Here is a 21,154-nt window from a genome sequence, read left to right on the forward strand (position 1 = left end):
AGATATTCGCATTTTTAGTCCGTCCATCCTAGCCGGATATGGTGGAACAAACACTTGTTCTTTTATATATCCCATAGAAAGAAATCGCAGGGAGTTAGATCAGGGCTTCGTGGGGGCCAGTGTGCTCTGCTCTCCGGAAAATCCATCGTTGCGGCAAATTTTCATTCAAACTATCTGGGAACAGATAAGTGCCAATGAGGTGCATCCATTCTGCTGGAAAATGAAGTCCCCAGCTTCTTATAGCTGAGGGAAAACCTGTGTTGCAGCATTTTCAAGTAAAAATTTTCATTTACAGGGGCACTTCAAGAAAGAATGGGCCAAAAACTTTTTTCTATGGATACGGCACAAAACACGTTAACTTTAGGAGAACCGCGCTCGTGTTCGACTTTTTCGTGAGAATTCTCTAAACCCCAAAACCGTACGTTGGATGGTTGAGTAGTTCCGTTGGTATGAAATGTCGCTTCATCGCTAAACACAAGCTTAGATGTGAAGGAATCGTCTTCCACGATCTGCTCCGTTCTTTATTATTTTCGTAAGATGTTGCACCAGCTGTAAACTGTATGGTTTAAAAAAAAATCGTTTTCGCAACACTTTCCACACCGTCGGTTGAGGAATTTGCAGTTTAGCTCGTCGAATTGACTTTCTCGGACTGCGAGCGAATGCCTGCTCCTCTGCCACACTCGCCCGACCGAACTCTTGTCTTTGCAAGCACACTTTTTCACTAAACTGACGAAACCAACGCACGAACTCCTTATTTACGTTGAAACGCACGTTGAAAAGTTGTAACAGAATCAGCCTTAGCAAACTTCACTACACTGCTGTGCATTAGCTATCTCATTCATTCATTCATTTTATTCCATAGATCTTACATGAGCAATGAAGCTTTAAGATGTGGAACAAGTCAAAATTTTACAATATTACAATTACAATTTTTACAAATTTTTATAGATTTACAATTTTGTAATTTTCTACAATTTTGTGCAATTTTTTACAATATTTTGGCGAGATGTAGTGAAATGAGGTGATGTCCGAGGATTCGCCAAAATATTACCCGGCATTTGCCTTTTGGTTGGGGAAAACCTCGGAAAACCCCAACCAGGTAATCAAATCTAAGGGGGGTAATCAAATCAAAGGGGTTGATGCCAAGGACTCGCCATAGACCATCCGGCTTCAGTCCCACGGCTGTGGAAAACCTCGGAAGAAACCAAAGACCAAAGGGGGATCCAACCCAAGACCGAACGCAGCTCCGGATCAGCAGCCAGCGAGTCTGCCGACTGAGCTACATCGATGGCTCTACTAAAAGTATACAATACATAGCCAGTCAGATTATTAAATTTACAAACGCAAACGATCATTCATCAGTTGAGCTATATGTATAATATAAAACAAGTAAGTTAATTAAATTTAAGGCATAAACAATTCAACCAGTTGTGATATACAGAAATTGATAATACATATCATGCAAACTACTTCAAATTACAAACACAAATAATTTATCAGTAGAGCTATATAGATTACTATTCAATTTAAAGCTTATACAATTCATCGGCCAAAACTATACAAATATATACAATACAAAGTAGCATACTTTCATTAAGCTATACAAATTTGTGCAATTAATATCAAGTAGAGTAATTCAATTTATAATCATAAACAATTCATCAGTTGAGCTATAGAGACTACTATACAATTTACAGCATATACAATTCATCAATTGAGCTATATAGAGGCGAACTGACAACAAACACACACTCTCATAGTACTGTTGTGCCCAGGGATTATGATAAGCAATCATAACTTTGTTATAACCATAAGCAATATATTTTCACTTTATTTTAAAGTACCGTAATGAAATCGTACTTGTTAAAGCATTCAGACATCCTTTGACATACGATAGAGATCGCTTCCTGTTTCGAAAGATTACAGAGTACAGTTTAGTTAACGTCAGCATAGTCCAGTCCTTGAACATGCAGAAATGCGTACGCTTACATTTTCATACGAACTCAGTCTTAGCAACAGCTGACATATTTTATGCAGCGTCTCTCGCGAGACATCAATTTCTATTAGTTACTGGTAAATCAAAAACAGATTCAGTCGTGAGAGTTCCTTAATTCTGTATTGTTCTAAGTGACGACCGGAAACGTCGATTTGAAAGAATGGTTAAGAATCAGAAGCGTGGTGTTTAGTGAATGCAATACCGTCTTTTTAGAAGATTCGCGGGTAAAATAACGTCACTCTTTTACGTCACAAAGGACGCGGTTCGAGAATTTATAAAAGGACATGAAAAGTCCAAAAACGCGGTCATTAGTTATTGGTCAAGACAGCGGTCATGGAGTAGCGCTCGTAACTTCCCGACGTCCAGGAAGAAATCCAGAATATGGCATCGTCTGTGAACAGCATTAGGGTTCGCCCTGCTATCTATTGTAAGTAAAATCATCAGATCATTCTTTAAACTTTTCATTTAACTAGTTTTCTTGGTACTTCAGAATAAACAGAAATTTTCATACTTTCCAAATCGTTCAATACTCAATATTTTATCTGTAGTAAATTGATATTTTTATTAATAAACTTTGTAATAGTAAATTTCTACACTTATGGTTATTTCGAAAGCCTGAGATCACATTCTAAGTAGGAATCCCTCCTATCCATAAGAAAGAACAGTTTATAAAATATAACGCAGTGTCTGATTCGTTTGTGTTATCTTGATAGAGATTATAACTCGCGATTATCTCAAAGGTAAGCCATCCGCCCTTGTCGTGGCAAGTGGCACGACAAATTACTGGTGTCAGATATGATAGAGCTCAACAATAACTTTTGGTGTCAGATATAGTATAACAATAAATAATGGTATCAGAATTGGTACAATAAAATATTGATGTCAGATATGGTATAATAAATACTGGTGTCAGAATTAGTATAACAAAAAGTTGGTGTCAGAAATGGACACAAAGGAAAGGGATTGCTGAAAGTATATTTACAGCAAAATGAAGTTTCATACAATTAATATAATATAACCAAGAAAAAATTGATGTTCAGTTGAATTATCTTGTCTTGCGACGATAGGAGCTGATGTATGTTGACATCCGGGTGCAAAGAGGGTGGAAGTCCTCAACTAGGATCCGCTTCCTCATTCCTCGGACGACGTGTGCCGACTAGAACATCCGCGCGCGGCCTTCATCAGCCAGCTGCTCTCTGCGCTGAAACAGAGATGCTGGGATTCGCGTCTTCCGTAAGTTCATCTCTCTGGCTTAATATTATTGCTCTTAGACGTAAGCAGCTCCAGACCCGATCAACTGTAATGAATGTTTAAGGACAATTAAAGTAATTAGAAAAGGATGTAGACTGTGATTTTCGAGTGGATGGAAAGCCTTCATGTCATGTTCAGCAGCGTTCCCGACCGTGAAGTTCACAGCTGAGGATTTAATTATGTCTAATAATAGACAACATCATAAGAAAGACTAAACGCAAACAAGAAAACGCCACTAAACACAGGAAAGAAACAAATAACATTCCCTCACTTTGTTTGGGTAGAATAAACAAAGAAAGAGATATAGGAAGGTTTCCATTGACTTTTATGATAGCCTGGTTTCGTAACAACATATTATGATAATCAAATCATATGTTATAGATGGTGATAAATTGTATCTTTGGCGCCAAGGAATGCTCATTTACTGTGTAGTTCTGGCGAGAATTTAGCTACTTGGCGCCTCTAGGCAGAGAAAAATATTTCTGTTCATTATTTCAACAAAAATGTACCACCAACTAACTTAATTTAACAATACTTGTATAAAAATTATTGTGTAACAAAACCTGAAATAATAATAATAATAATAATAATAATAATAATAATAATAATAATAATAATAATAATAGTAATAATAATAATAATAAATAGGCTAGATAATACTGATATAGCGCAGATCCGTTTGAGCAAGCTCATGTTCGGGGCGGTTCGTATAAATAACTGTTTTGTACTAAATGGAACATAACAAAAATTCGATAAAATTAAAAAACCAACACAATTATTACAAAACAGGGATAATTACGGGAATAAAAGGAAGATAATCGAGTCAAGAACAGATTATAAGTTGGAATTAATAAATAGTATATAAAATTTAAATTAAGAAAAAGGAGAAAGGGACATGAATACTAAATAATTTGCTTGAGTTTTTCTTAAATTTATTAAACTCAAAATAACCTAGGTCAGAATTTATTATCAAAAGAGAGTTGTGTAACCTTGGCCCATGACTGTGGCTAGTAATATATATAAAATAGTAATAATAATAATAATAATAATAATAATAATAATAATAATAATAACTTACTTACAAATGGCTTTTAAGGAACCCGAAGGTTCATTGCCGCCCTCACATAAGCCCGCCATCGGTCCCTATTCTGTGCAAGATTAATCCAGTTTCTATCATATATCCCACCTCCCTCAAATCCATTTTAATATTATCCTCCCATCTACGTCTCGGCCTCCCTAAAGGTCTTTTTCCCTCCGGTCTCCCAACTAACACTCTATATGCATTTCTGGATTCGTCCATACGTGCTACATGCCCTGCCCATCTCAAACGTCTGGATTTTAAGTTCCTAATTATGTTAGGTGAAGAATACAATGCGTGCAGTTCTGTGTTGTGTAACTTTCTCCATTCTCCTGTACCTTCATCCCGCTTAGCCCCAAATATTTTCCTAAGCACCTTAATAATAATAATAATAATAATAATAATAATAATAATAATAATAATAATAATAATAATACGAAATGGAAATATAAAAATTGGAAATTTATCCTTTGAAGAGGTGGAACAATTCAAATACCTGGGAGCAACAGTAGCAGATATAAATGATACTCGGGAGGAAATTAAACTCAGAATAAATATGGGAAATGCCTCTTATTATTCGGTTGAGAAGCTTTTATCATCCAATCTGTTGTCAAAAAGTCTGAAAATTAGAATTTATAAAACAGTTACATTACCGGTTGTTCTTTATGGTTGTGAAACTTGGATTCTCACTTTGAGAGAGGAACATAGGTTAAGGGTGTTTGAGAATAAGGTGCTTAGGAAAATATTTGGAGCTAAGAGGAATGAAGTTACAGGAGAATGGAGAAAGTTACACAACACAGAACAGCTCGCATTGTATTCTTCACCTGACATAATTAGGAACATTAAATCCAGACGTTTGAGATGGGCAGGGCATGTAGCACGTATGGGCGAATCCAGAAATGCATATAGAGTGTTAGTTGGGAGGCCAGAGGGAAAAAGACCTTTAGGGAGGCCGAGACGTAGATGGGAAGATAATATTAAAATGGATTTGAGGGAGGTGGGATATATGATAGAAACTGGATTAATCTTGCTGAGGACAGGGACCAATGGCGGGCTTATGTGAGGGCGGCAATGAATCTTCGTGTTCCTTAAAAGCCAGTAAGTAAGTAAGTAATAATAATAATAATAATAATAATAATAATAATAATAATAATACATGGCCATTGAACTCACCAAATGCAGGTCAGGCAGGGAGTAGTTCACGACATTTTTTGTTGCAAGTTTGTTGGTCACATCTTCGTAATCCAGTTTCTGGTTGTTGTTTGTCAGCATTCATGGAGAGGACTGAAAGACTCTTGATTCGACCTTGCGACATAGATGATCGTAAATAATCCTTAAAACTTTTGAGGAGTGAGAAAGAGCACACGGGGGAAAAATTGATTACAGGGGTTGACAAGAATAGTAGTAATGCTTCCCTTCCCGAAAAGGAAGGGATTTGTCATTTTCATTTAGCTATTGTGTGTCTTTTGTCCTATGTTGCGCCTTTGGGAGCAAGAACTGATATCCTTCAGTGTAGTCTAAGTGATAAGGATTCTTATGAATATTGCTATTGTTTGAAATAATTTTCGCGATGTTTTCCCGATCTGTGCATGACCGTGGCCTGGACAGTTCTATAGGCCTACGTATTTTCGAGGCCCAGAATGCATCACGCTCGTTCCTATATTAGTATGCTCGTGCTGTGATAGTGTCCGCACTGAGTCACGGCAGCAGTTTCTCGGAAGTGGTAGTGACGTCACGAGTGAGGGATCCGGGTTCTGATCCACTTTCAGCCGTGGTGGGCAAGCGGGCGCCACAGGAACGCGCGGAATTCCAATGCCAATGCAGCGGAGCGCTCTATTGCGCGTGAGTCGATGGGTTCTGGCTTTCCATCGCTGTCAACTAATGGAGAATCAGCTCCGCGCCGGATACCAGGGCTCAAAGATCAGCTAAACTCGAACTGGAATTTGGGAGTCCTAGGTAGATACCCAGGTACACCCACTTCCTCTCCTATAATTTATCCGTAATTCACATTCGGGAAGTTGAGAAGAAAGTTATACAGGGACATCATTTTATTTTTACTAACATTTTTAATATTAACCTGTCTATGCCTTTAGAGAGCCGGAAACACGGCTTGCTCCCCCCTCCAAGACTGGAGTTCGATGATACTGGCGTAAAACAAAAATCACTCTACTAGGTATAGGATGGAAGAAAAGTAGTTCATCCATTTACGTAAACTAGGAAATATCGCGATTTTGAGTTTGATAATTTTCATTAGGTTTTTCTTTAATCAAAGTACAGTACTGTATTAAGAATAAGTGTTTTTACTCACGAAGTGAGTTATCCATGCGAACGTATTCATTATGCAATGTATATTATACTGTCTACAGCACATTAGCGTACAATATAGAGAAAGAAGTTAAATTGAAAAATAATCATAATACGTATGAATATTTAAACACAATTTTGAAAATGGTGGCCGTTCATTTCGATACAGGCTTCAGTTCTTTTCTGCATATTATCGCACTATAGACTATTGCATCTAATTCCAATTGCCAGTTTCGTCCTTCGTACTAGTAACTGATGTTGAAATAATTCTGTACCTACTCTACGTACTGTAAATTCAATCTTCACTCCTGCCCGACCCGAAAATATAAAATTACTCAGACATGCTATCTACTGTCCGTCCAAGTGGCTATGCCGCAGGATTGTAGAAAGGGAGGAAATCACGTGACAGTTAATTACTTAACGAGGCCCTTTTATTTAAGTTGAATTAAACAGCTGTATAATATTACGTAAACATCCAATTCCTAAGAGAAATTAATGTTTTCAGAAAAGAGCTAAGACAGCCCAGCTTTTACAGAGAGGCGAGCAGAAGCAGGTGGGGGGAATCGGGATGCGACGTAGGCAAACGGACAGTACCTGTGCGAAAATATGATTCAATATTGAAAGCTCTTTCGTCACTGGAAAACGCGGACATATTTCTGGAACGTACTATACCCAGTAACTCAGTACTGCTAACTATCTGCGGTCTTGGTTCTGTGTGGAGTTGGAACTTCCTTAGTAGAAGGGGTGGGAGTGAAGTACATTCAAAAACTCAGGTACAATAAAAATTGAAGTAAAAATAAAATGATGTCCCTGTATAAGTAGTGCGGCAAATCTCTAAAAGCGACCCGAGCGAGAGTAGAGGAGAAGGTGGAAATATGGGCTAGGAATGGTAATATAGGCTACCTCGTTTTTGTTATACAGGGTGTTTCAAAAATACGGGGCATAATTTCAGGTATATGTATTTCCCACATGTAGACAATCAAAATAGTTCATTACAACATGTGTCCGGAAATGCTTTATTTCCGAGTTATGGCCTTCACAACATTGAAATTCACCGGAACGTTTTTCTTTCCGCAGGTCGTTGCCGTCAAAGGAGACATTAAGAGGGCACTCTGACAGTTCATTCCGAGGCGAAGGTTACATTCACTGTTGTGTAGGCGTTCGTAGGGATTCGTAACAAGCTGTTTTTTTACGGTGATGGGTTGGAATCGAATTGTGCATGTTCTGAGGACATACGCAATACTCCTGGAGTTTGGGATCGTGTTCGCAGGTCAATGAGACATCGATGTGAGGTCTCTATTCAAGCAGGAGGTGGACATTTTGAACATCTTCTGTAATGACAACGACCTGCGGAAAGAAAAACGTTCCGGTGAATTTCAATGTTGTGAAGGCCGTAACTCGGAAATGAAGCATTTCCGGACACATGTTGTAATGAACTATTTTGATTGTCTACATGTGGGAAATACATACCTGAAATTATGCCCCGTATTTTTAAACACTCTGTATATGGTGTTGTTACCTAGCGAAAAATCTTTAAAAGTACATCTCGTGTCCATCAGTCTGCGTGCACAAAGAGACAAACCAGTTGCCTTTGTGGTGTGGATGTGGTGTGTTCTTTGTGTTTTTCATCAAATTCAAAGTTTTTGCAGGTATGTAGTTTCAATTTTATTGAAAGAACTATATTTCGTGTTTACAAATCACCCTTGATGTGTTACACTGATTAAGAATAGCTCTATCATATGGCATAAGAGTAATATTTATTTAGAACAACAAATTACCATACATAAATTTAGAAACCTTCATGAGTCGATGCTGCTAATATGGGCTACCGCTATGTGTCAAATATGGGATAGGTAGCCCATATTACCAGCATGTTAACACGTCCCGTATTTTCACTATCGTGGTTTGCGTTATTTGTTACAGAATATTGCCATTCATATGACACAGGTTTCCTACTTATGTTTCTTTGTTTTTTTTCCAATTTTATTTTCACATTTTTGTGGTAGCCCATATTTAGACCCTACTACCTATAGAGGACCAGTTCGTCTTTATTTCATAAAGTAATTATATGCAAATATCTATTGCAACTATTGATCTTTAAGACTGGAAAAACTGTATACGAATAATTACTCTGTATGTCAATAAAGATTTACAAGCAATATGCCACACCATTTTCCTTTAGTATGAGGAAAACAAAATGGTAGCCCATAGTTCAACCTTCTCCTCTAACGTCCTACCCGGTTTTTAATTACTCACTGCTGAAAGGCACTTTTCATTCCATCTGTATATTTTTGTAATATCTATAGTTACATTAATTTTAAAGATAAATTTTTGTAAATATCTTTAAGTCCTGAAAGTTTTATCTGAAGACTTTTAAATTTCACGAATATTAATGAGAAGAATGAGCTCCAGTGAGTGTCCGAGAACTTCTTACATCGCTGCAGCATGGAACTACTATATGATATGATATGATACGATATGATACGATATGACACGATATGATATGATATGATATGATATGATATGATATGATATATGATATGATACGATATGATATGATATGATATGATATGATATGATATGATATGATATGATATGATATGATATGATATGATATGATATGATATGATATGATATGATATGATATGATATATGATATGATACCATATGATACGATATGATGTGATACGATACGATACGATATGATACGATATGATATGATGTGATACGATACGATATGATGTGATACGATATGATACGATGGGATACGATACGATACGATATGATATGATGTGATACGATACGATACGATATGATGTGATACGATACGATACGATGGGATACGATACGATACGATATGATGTGATACGATACGATACGATATGATGTGATACGATACGATATGATGTGATACGATACGATACGATGGGATACGATACGATACGATACGATATGATGTGATACGATACGATGGGATACGATACGATACGATACGATACGATATTTGTCAATCAACTTTACAATTCACAGTTATGGTGGACCTTCACATTTCTGTTTTTCGATCCACCATCCCTTTAATACATATAACTCTTTTCTATTAATGTATTCTTTGCCGAGAATTTCTTGATTACTTTCTAATGTTCTGTTCATTGTTTGATAGTCTATCTTATTCCACTCTTACCCTATCTTCTTACACTTAACACTTTCTTCTCTGTTCCTTTTCCTACAATTTTGCCACCCCTAACTTTCCTGCACTCACTTTTTAGCACTCTTCTTCTTCGCTATAACCTCTCCAACGCCCTATCTATTCTGTCCTCACAATCACTAATATCTGGTAGTCGCTTCATTCCTTCACTCGTTCTTATCATGTCTTCTCTTGCATTTCCCCCATTAGTCTTGTCTATGCTCCTGACCTCAGACACTTCCAGCTGTTTCCCTAATCCTTCGTCCGCAGTATTTTGTATCTGCTTCACGTTTTGTTTTCCTCCTTGGTTTATTCTGGTCAGCTGTTTCGTACTCGAAGTAGGCGTCAGATATCGACATTGTACATCTCTCGTTTCATTGATATTGAAGTTTTGTGTCGTTTGCATTTTATATTCTTCCTAGCGTGCTGCCTTGACGTACACATATTACTACTATATAGAACGCCGTTGTTCGGTTAACTGTCCGAAGACAGATTTGAGCCTCACAAGTGACACCAATAAGTCATCACTCATGAGGCAACTAAGCCAGGAGGTAATGGAGTAGGGTGTCCAGTTCCCTTCCCCCTTACACAGAAGTAATGGAGGATAGCATATTTTTGAGCAACTATTCCGAAATTCAGGTAAGTTCTCTCCATTTCCTAAAATAAATAATTTACTAGTTATGCGAAAAGTCACTTGCCACATTGTACAGGGTGAATGTATTATGAGTTTCCTGTCCGTTCGCGGTCAGACAGCCCAGCCACGGCTATCTCGAGACTTTCAATACTGCAAATTTCTGAGAAAATCTCTGCTCCATTACGTAGTACAAGATTTCAGTGGTCACCGCTAGGATCAGTGAAAAAAAAATTAAATTACAGTTTATTCAATGACGCTCGCAACTGCAGAGGTTATGTATATCAGCGTCGCCGGTGTGCCGTAATTTTGTCCCGCAGGAGTTCTTTTACATGCCAAGAAATCTACTGATATGAGCCTGTCGCATTTAAACACACTTAAATGCCATCGACCTGGATGGGGATCGAAACCGCAACCTCGAGCACAGATGACCAACGGTACACCGACTGCGCTACCCACGCCGACAGGAGCACTGATCTACAGCATTGTTTCCATTACTTATATTACATTACATGTCTTAAATTTGATTAAATAAATTTATAGCCTATGTGTATGAATTAATCAGCCTATATTATATTTGTATTCTATAATTTTGGAGTATATATTCTTCATAAATTATTCTACTTGATTCACATACGATATTATTCTTCTCTATGTTATTATTATTATATTATGTATTTTCATTGTAGCTGTAATTTTACTTTTAGTTCCTATTTTATTGTATTTATATATTCCTCTTATATTAATAATGTATCTGAACTGCGATCGAACACGAGCGCTGCTCATTCGGTCCTCAAATTTTATTAATGTTATTGTATCCTCTTTTTTGTATTGCTGTATTTTTTATTTCTATTTCTATTGTTTTAATTATATTCTGTAGTCTGATGTATTATTCTGTATTATATAGGCTAATATGTGCTATACTTATCGAATGCCCAAGTAATATTCAATACATTTTAGTTAGGTCTATACACTTGTTTGATTGTAAAATTATTGTAGTGAAATACTTTAGTATTTATATGATGGCGTATAGGAATTCTCGTCACCGGAGATGTCATTATACCTTCTTGTCACCGATTGCATTTTAGTCACCGGTGTTCGGACCAGCGGTTACATTTTAGTCAACGGTGTTCTCGTTACCGATTACATTCAATACTTTATTAATGTTTTATTGGAAAAATTTAATGAGATTTAAATAGCATTGTAAGGTTGTTTCCGTGGTTACGCATATAAGTATAATGAGATTTAAATGCCATTGTAAGGTTGTTTCAGTGGTTACGCATATAAGTATAATGAGATTTAAATGTCATTGTAAGGTTGTTTCCGTGGTTACGCATGTAAGTATGAGATTTAAATGTCATTGTAAGGTTGTTTCCGTGGTTACGCATATAAGTATAATGAGATTTAAATGTCATTGTAAGGTTGTTTCCGTGGTTACGCATATAAGTATAATGAGATTTAAATGACATTGTAAGGTTGTTTCCGTGGTTACGCATATAAGTATAATGAGATTTAAATGCCATTGTAAGATTGTTTCCGTGGTTAAGCATATAAGTATAATGAGATTTAAATGTCATTGTAAGGTTGTTTCAGTGGTTAAGCATATACGTATAATGAGATTCAAATGCCATTGTAATGTTGTTTCCGTGGTTACGCATATAATTATGAGAACCAAATGTTATTGTAAGGTTGTTTCCGTGGTTACGCATATAATTATAAATAGATTTAAATGGCATTGTAAGGTTGTTTCCGTGGTTAAGCATATAAGTATAATGAGATTTAAATGTCATTTTAAGGTTGTTTCCGTGGTTACGCATATAAGTATAATGAGATTTAAATGTCATTGTAAGGTTGTTTCCGTGGTTAAGCATATAAGTATAATGAGATTTAAATGTCATTGTAAGGTTGTTTCCGTGGTTAAGCGTATAAGTACAATGAGATTTAAATGCCATTGTAAGGTTGTTTCCGTGGTTACGCATATAATTATAAATAGATTTAAATGTCATTGTAAGGTTGTTTCCGTGGTTACGCATATAAGTATAATGAGATTTAAATGGCATTGTAAGGTTGTTTCCGTGGTTACGCATATAAGTATAAGGAGATTTAAATGTCATTGTAAGGTTGTTTCCGTGGTTACGCATATAAGTATAATGAGATTTAAATGTCATTGTAAGGTTGTTTCCGTGGTTACGCATATAAGTATAATGAGATTTAAATGTCATTGTAAGGTTGTTTCCGTGGTTACGCATATAAGTATAATGAGATTTAAATGCCATTGTAAGATTGTTTCCGTGGTTAAGCATATAAGTATAATGAGATTTAAATGTCATTGTAAGGTTGTTTCAGTGGTTAAGCATATACGTATAATGAGATTCAAATGCCATTGTAATGTTGTTTCCGTGGTTACGCATATAATTATGAGAACCAAATGTTATTGTAAGGTTGTTTCCGTGGTTACGCATATAATTATAAATAGATTTAAATGGCATTGTAAGGTTGTTTCCGTGGTTAAGCATATAAGTATAATGAGATTTAAATGTCATTTTAAGGTTGTTTCCGTGGTTACGCATATAAGTATAATGAGATTTAAATGTCATTGTAAGGTTGTTTCCGTGGTTAAGCATATAAGTATAATGAGATTTAAATGTCATTGTAAGGTTGTTTCCGTGGTTAAGCGTATAAGTACAATGAGATTTAAATGCCATTGTAAGGTTGTTTCCGTGGTCGCATATAATTATAATGAGAATCAAATGTTATTGTAAGGTTGTTTCCGTAGTTATGCATATACGTATAATGAGAATCAAATGTTATTGTAAGGTTGTTTCCATGGTTAAGCATATACGTATAATGAGAATCAAATGTCATTGTAAGGTTGTTTCCGTGGTTAAGCATATAAGTATTTGGAAAAAAAAAATTACGTGTAAGGTGACGTTCTTACTTATTTTAGTTATTATCAAATGTTGTACTGATGTAGCATCACGAAGGGGAATTTCGATTCACTCGAAGTATTAGGGGCTTTAGGGTTATTGCGAAGGTCATTCCCCACCCCGTGAAAAGAGAAAAGTAGAGGATTTACACCGAAGGATAAGTAGGATCACAGAACGATACCCTGATTATAAAGAAAATGGTGATGTTCTCACATACCTCAGAGCCGTCGAACACAGTTTGGGTGGCAATTTTGAAACATAACATTTTATACAGTATATGTATGCATATTTTACTTGTCAAAATAAATTATTATTTATAAGAAAATGTGTACTGGTGACCGAAATATCGGGTGACCAAAAAGTCGAATTGACCAAAACACCGGGTGACAAAATTGCAGTGAATATAATAATAATAATAATAATAATAATAATAATAATAATAATAATAATAATAATAATAACTGCCTCCCATTGGAGGTAGCCCAGAAGGACTCAGTATACTCTCCTACATAATTTTACAATATTAAATGTTTACATACATTTTGTAGAAAGAAAATTAAAATAAACATATGAGTAGCTTAATATCAAAGAAGGACATCTGTCGTCTCCATAGTTTTGATCTAGAGGCAATTTTTTAATTCACAGTGTTCTTTGTAATATTTAAGGCAATTTATTTTATAAATATAATGTTAGAGTTTGCATGTGGTTTCAGTATAACTGGCAACAGCATGAAAATTTGTATAAAAAACCACAGCTATCTAAATTTCGATTGAAGTCAGATGTCCGTCTTTGATATTAAGTTACTCATATATGAATTATAAAGTGAAGAAAAAAAATTAAACAGAGTGAATATGGTACAATGACGAGAGTTGGTGACAAGAATTCCGCTTCCCACATGGTGACTACTGAAAATATTAGTGCACTCTGCAGAAAAAAAAGATATATATACATTTTTTCTATATTATGTGGTTAGAGAGAATAGTTTTTCTGAAGGAAAAACCTATGCTCTCCAAATCAAGAAATAATGGTGATTTTTTTCCAGAATTTTAGAAACTTTTCTTAATATTGTGCAGCACAGTAAGAAACAACCCAAATTTTATTTTATTTTCAGGTATATTTTGAAGTTTTCTTTGCGAGACCAAAGGACTAAAATTTACATTGTTTGCAAAGGAATACTACAAATAATTGTTACACTTTGCAGTAGGAAAAAAAAAAAAAACTTTTTTCTTTATATGAATAAAGTCCACATATTATTCTTGATGAGTAAGGAAAATTTTAAATTCGCGTAAAAGTATGATTTTTCAATCAACATATCTTTGCAGGTCGTCGCGTGTCACAAAACACCGAAAGAAACGCGGTACACGGCAGCACATGACGGACACGACGCAAAACAACAGGCAGACAGCTATTAAGATACGTTCGTTGGTAACTAGACCGGCCCGCAACACGGGGTTTGCTTGCAGGCTGACATTCTGGCGCACTTCCTGGAGCTCCAGTTCCAACACCGCCAGCTTGTTAACCCCTGGAGTCGGCAGCAGCCAGCAGCCGGGCACGTAGATGGTAAATTGCGGACCTGTCGACGACCAGTAGCGGCCCAAATTGCGTCCGTTGAGCCACACTACGCCTTTTCCCCACTCTTCCAGATTGAGGAACGTGTCTCGCGGATTCTGAAACAATATGAAGCTCAAACTCTAAAGCTCGGAAGTTCCGACCCTCTTTTGCGTGTGCCAGGCTGAGTCAAGAGTCTCAACGTAAACAAACGCACGCAGCGAATTTGAGTTGCAGTCGCATCTACATATAAAATGAATGACACAACTTATTTAGAGAGTAAAATGTTTAATGAATTCGTTTATCTTACTTTTTGACATAATCAAAAACATAATTTGTACCGATATGCAATACTCCAAACGAACGTTTATGTGTAATATGTCTTTTGAGTAGTGCTGTTGATCGATCAAAATATTTAATCGATTAACTATTTGAATTTAATCGAGTTAAAAAATGGTTTAATATACTGTAATACAAAATTATTTTTAAATTTAACTTGTGTTCGGTGATAAGCGTAGGTATTACATGTTTTGACCAGCCTCATGGTCTAGTGGTCAGAGCTTCTGGCTATAGCTCATGAGATCCCGGGTTCGATTCCCGGTTAGAGCACAGGAATTTTTCCTTAAAGGGAATTATTCCTGTGTTCGTCCATGGTCTGGAATTTAGGTTAAGTTTAGATTTAAGACCTCTCCTGGCACTAAATTATCATAATCATCCTATCGCATCATTGGGGTAATGTAACTCCGCCTTCCAGGCGCCCCTACATCAGAAGTGGGTTACAATTAAGCCACGGCCAGGAGAGAAGACCAGAAATGTCGAAAGACAACCTGGTGGCATTGGATAAAAAAAAAACATGTATATCTGTATATGTTGTTGTTGTTGTTTTCTAATGCCAGGCATTTGACAATAAAGTCATTTGACCTCTTGCACTGCAATATTTTTCAAAGATATTGTCATGGTTAGCCACTGACGCACAGATTTTGAGATGTTCTGAATCCATTTCTTGATTTGAGTTGCACAATGGACAGTTAGGAGACTGATATATTCCAATTCTATGCAGATGAATATATCTACATTATTATCTGAAAGTATTTTGGCTAGTTCAGTTTTCTTAGCTTGATGTTATACCACCAGCATTCCATTGTAAGATGTTTAGTTGATTCTGTACCATTAAAGTAGTCCCCGCCTGGAGACTGTATATAGGCTATTGTATCATTATATTACAAAACTACTATTTTAATTACTTACTAACAATATTTATTATGAGGTTTATCATTTATTGTGTCAATTTGTCCGGGAATTTTTTAGACAAACATAAATAACGAAAAGTGTGAAGACTCACCTAGTTAATACTGCTTCATCCGTGATTTTAAATATATGAGTGCATTCACATGCTCCAAATTAAGTGCCGCTCTACGTTTAGTAACAATGTTTCCTGCATCACTAAACACGAAAAACTTTTTTTCTGTCAAGCACATCTCCACGATCGTTCAATTTAAATCCAAACGTTTCACCGAGTTTACCTCTCAAATTCTCATATGACGTAATGGAGTTTACATTTTTCACAAACCACAGTAAACTGATTTTTTTTTCTTTATCAAACTAAACACACAACCTTCATATACAAACTCGGTACAGAAACTGCAACTGAAAAACTACAGCGGTCGAAACAGAAGATTGGCCCCTATTGTAATCGAATTACCACATTTTAGAAAGAGAAAAAGGTAGTTACGTTCTCACTTGCACACAGTGTAGACATAGTTATTTTATAAAGGATGAGGGGGATGGATTCCAGAAAAATATTTATTTCATATGCTAGGAAGTTTTCTTGGAAAATCATAAAACTTAATAAGGGTTTCGTATTGTGTTTCAACTTTAAATAGAGGTATACTAGGTCACTGTCCTCATATATCCATCTCTTTCTGAAGTGTTTAAGCAAATATTTTCCCTACGCTACCTGGTTTACAGTTAGAAAATAACAGTACTATTGTTCTTTTAAGTAAGCAATTTCCGTGAAAGAAATATTGTCGGAACTTTTAGCATGAGTTTGTATTAACAAAATAATAATTAATATCAACTACAACCGATTAATTTTAATCGACTCGATTATTCGATTAAATCCCACAACACTACTTTTGAGTAATGTTTCAAAAACAAACTATACGTAGGCTATGTATGATGGTAATGTCATTGCCAAATTCGTGTTTGATTTTAGAACCGAAAAAATCGTTTTGGAGTGACTGTGTTACAAGGATGGCAAACTTGTTAACTTTCGAATAGAGGGATTTAGATAGTAATTATGTACAATTCATTTGAAAATTAGTTTGTGCGAGATCGTGCGTATTTGCTTGTTTTCCGCACAGAACCAATACGCGGTAAGTGTGAAATACCACATTCAGTATTCCCAACGTAACACACATAACAATTTCTCTCTTCTTACCTCTTAAGGGCGACATTCATTTTACTGCTTTAGGCTTTTAACATATTATTTTTAGAGACGTTAACATAGTAATAATTATAAATTGGAAACTTGCCACTGCAATTTCACCTAAATTGCAATGTTAATTATTGTTTTTAAATATTTGCAAAAATTAAGTAAAGTCTACTACTCCACGAAACTTATTGCATTCCTGATACAAGTAACATTAAGGAAGCTGTGAAAAAATCAACAATATTCCAGATTCCGATGTTATTACTGCAATATGTTATATAAATAATATTCTTAAAATAATAAAATGAAAAATAAATCATTACATAACCTTACCGTTTGTTTTAAGTTCGCATTTATAGACTGGGGGGGGGGGGGGAAGACAGACGTATGTCACGGCCTGCTGGAGTATAGTAAACACATAAAACATTTTATAGTAACAATGTTGAAGAAAGATATTTTGGTTTTCCGAAGTTGCCGTCATTAAACAGAAACCAACATGGAGATTTCATTGCAACTAATTAGAAATTCGTCTTTCAACTCAACTACGTTTCGCTTTTTCAATCTTTTCCTCGACCACGAAAACGTCAACATACCGCTCTTGTAACGTATATTACTGTTGTTACGAGGTTAGGTAAAATAGCAGGTTTGTTAGTTTTTTTTTTTTAATATGCAATGAAGACGTATGTGTTCTTTAAACAGTACGATTCGTATTTCCCCTATTTTATGATGTAGCATCCACTAATAAAATTACCATTTTAGATTTTTATAGATGAAAATACATTTTCTTCCTATTCATGTATCTACGAGATCCATGGGATCAGCCCTGATGGAGGACGCTTCATTTTGAAGGGCCAGTTTTTCACACCTAGTCACATCTACTCACCTGAACATTAGGCGGTAGTTGGAAGGAACCCTTGTACAGAGTTGGCGTGCAGAAATGCCATCCATGTTGCCGTCCAGGCAAATCGTCCACGAAGTTATGGATGAAGAAGGGCGAGTCGAGCGGGTAGCTATACATTGTCCAGTTGTAGACGGGATGTCCACACAACAGTACGCCATCCGGTGAAAAGGAAAGACCTGTAAGATAAGAGGGAATGGAGCTAGAGAAACACGAGGTGTGACCTTTTCAAAAGCCTACCCACTCCTCTTGTTCCCCTACTTATCAAGTCTCTTACTCTTTTGATAAGTCTCATATTGTCGGCTCTGCTCACGTGCGCATTCTTCTTGTTTTAACAATTGAGTCTCTCATGTTTACCTACCTACCTACCTACATATCTATCTATCTATCTATCTATCTATCTATCTATCTATCTATCTATCTATCTATCTATCTATCTATCTATCTATCTATCTATCTATCTATCTATCTATCTATCTATCTATCTATCTATCTATCTATCTATCTATCTATCTATCTATCCATCTATCCATCCATCCATCCATCCATCCATCCATCCATCCATCCATCCATCCATCCATCCATCCATCCATCCATCCATCCATCCATCCATCCATCCATCTATCTATCTATCTATCTATCTATCTATCTATCTATCTATCTATCTATCTATCTATCTATCTATCTATCTATCTATCTATCTACGTATCTATCTGCCTACCTACCTGTCTATCTATCTATCTATCTATCTATCTATCTATCTATCTATCTATCTATCTATCTATCTATCTATCTATCTATCTATCTATCTATCTATCTATCTATCTATCTATCTATCTATCTATCTATCTATCTATCTATCTATCTATCTATCTATCTATATCTATCTATCTATCTATCTACCTATCCATCTCTTTTATTTATTTATTTATTTATTTATTTAAAATATACGAATGATGATTAGAGAACGTTGAAAAATCTACAAATATTGTTATGAAAGCAAGATAAGCAATAATGACTATATTTATTTATTTATTTATTTATTTATTTATTTATTTATTTATTTTATTTATTTATTTGTATTTATTTATTTATTAATGTGGCGGAGTTAAGGCCAGAATACAAATAGGCATATACAAAAAGAAATGCAGAGAGAAGACGCAAATAAGAAGTAGAAATAAAATTACAGATAGGCCTACAAATACAAAAAGCACAAGTGCAAAAATGCAAAAAGAGGGGAATAAAAAGTACATATATATATTTACTTATTTATATTTATACTATATATATGCCTACAAGTAGAAATATAAGATCACAATGTGCACAAAAATTACTAATACAATATATTGACTGCCTAATACATTACTGATTAGGGAAAGTGACTAAATATCTAGAAATAGGTAACTGACTATGGAAATATCAAGAGAAATAAAACAATAATAATTTCGAAACATTTGCAATAAGTACTCAGTTTACTGCATTGCACTCTACGCAGTAAGAAAACGCTTGATAAGTTTGTTTTGAATACTGTTAAATTCCGACAGTCTCTGATGTCACTGGGTAGGATATTCCATAAGCTCGGTAGCGAGATTGTGTATGATGATGAATACGATGATGTCTTATGTGTTGGTATGGCTAGTATACGGCAATTTTGCGTGCGTGTGTAGAGATTGTGATACGATGATAGGTAAATGAAACGGGAGGCAAGGTAGTTTCATCCATGAAGTAATTGTGTTAATTCTAAGATTTATGTAGTAAAAGTACTGATGACAGATAGTTTTCTTAGAAAGGAGTGCCATAATCACTGCAAGAATATTTGAAACTGACGAGACGTGGGTCACCACAATCATTCATGGAAAATATTTGGCAGGACTCGAAAAGACACGACGTTTTCCGAGTTCCTGCTGAAAAAGGCAGCAAACTTATTGTGACGCAGGATATGCAAGAACGGGTTTTATACCCGAGAGCAAATGGGTGTTAACATTCACGTCCTCAAAACTGAGACTCCGATTATCATAACTAAATGAAAGCCAAGAGTTAGTTACAAAGAGTGCTTTATAGACAGGCTTCTTGAGTTTCTTGAAAAGGGATGTCTAATCACTGTGGACAGTGCCAGCCAGCATTCAACGATAATAAATAAATTACCTACCATAAGCTCCAATATACAGGGTGATTCATTATTACGTGTAAATACTTTGTGTGTGTATTTTAGAAGTGAAACTAAGACTAAAACGTTCTATACAACTTTTTCTCAAAACCTTTAATTCCAGAGTTCCAGTAGATGGCACCTACGTCGTAGTAACTGCATAGGCATTACTGTTCTGCCACACATTTGGTGTGGTATTGTGAGGAATCAGTTACTCGGACCTCGAGTTCTACCTCCGCGGTTGACTGGGGAAATCTACCGCGCATTCTTGGAACGCGAACTGCATGGTATGCTACATGATATCCCTCTTGCAACGCGAATGAACTTATGGTTTATGCACGATGATGCTCCTGCGCATTACTGCCGCAACGTAAAGGCGTATCTCAATGCTGCGTATCCAGGTCAATGGATAGGTCGCGCAGGGCCAACTCCTTGGCCAGCCAGATCACCGGACATGAACCCTCTGGACTTCTTCAAGTTGAGGGACAGCACTTTGAACATGCATTACACTAAGAATTGTGCACGTGTGTAAAGTCCAGAAGAAATTCTTTGCATTCTTTACAGTGTTTGGTTTTAGTTCACAAAACGTGCATAAGTGGACTGCCGAGGATATGGATTTAGTGACTTTGGTTATTTTTGTATTGAAGTCCAAATGCACTGTACGAAAGTAATAATTAGTTCATGGCATGTTATCCTTTCTTTGTTTGGGAGCGCAAGTTCCACGAAAAATGGCGTTAACTCTGGAATTAAAGGTTTTAAG

The 21,154-nt window shown here is 35.9% G+C and overlaps 1 protein-coding gene across 1 annotated transcript in view; it reads right to left on the reverse strand.

Moving 5' to 3' along the window:
• The window catches only part of LOC138695354 (beta-galactosidase-like), a 210,289-nt gene that overhangs the window by 166,095 nt on the left and 23,040 nt on the right, over positions 1-21,154 (reverse strand). The window contains exons 6-7 of the mRNA XM_069819796.1: positions 18,234-18,427; positions 14,789-15,038 (exon numbers count right to left, since the gene is read on the reverse strand). Of these exons, the coding sequence (XP_069675897.1) occupies positions 14,789-15,038; positions 18,234-18,427 (444 nt within the window). The remainder of the gene's footprint in view (positions 1-14,788; positions 15,039-18,233; positions 18,428-21,154) is intronic.

This window comes from Periplaneta americana, chromosome 1, assembly GCF_040183065.1.
Source record: "Periplaneta americana isolate PAMFEO1 chromosome 1, P.americana_PAMFEO1_priV1, whole genome shotgun sequence".
In the NCBI taxonomy this organism is placed as follows: domain Eukaryota; kingdom Metazoa; phylum Arthropoda; class Insecta; order Blattodea; family Blattidae; genus Periplaneta; species Periplaneta americana.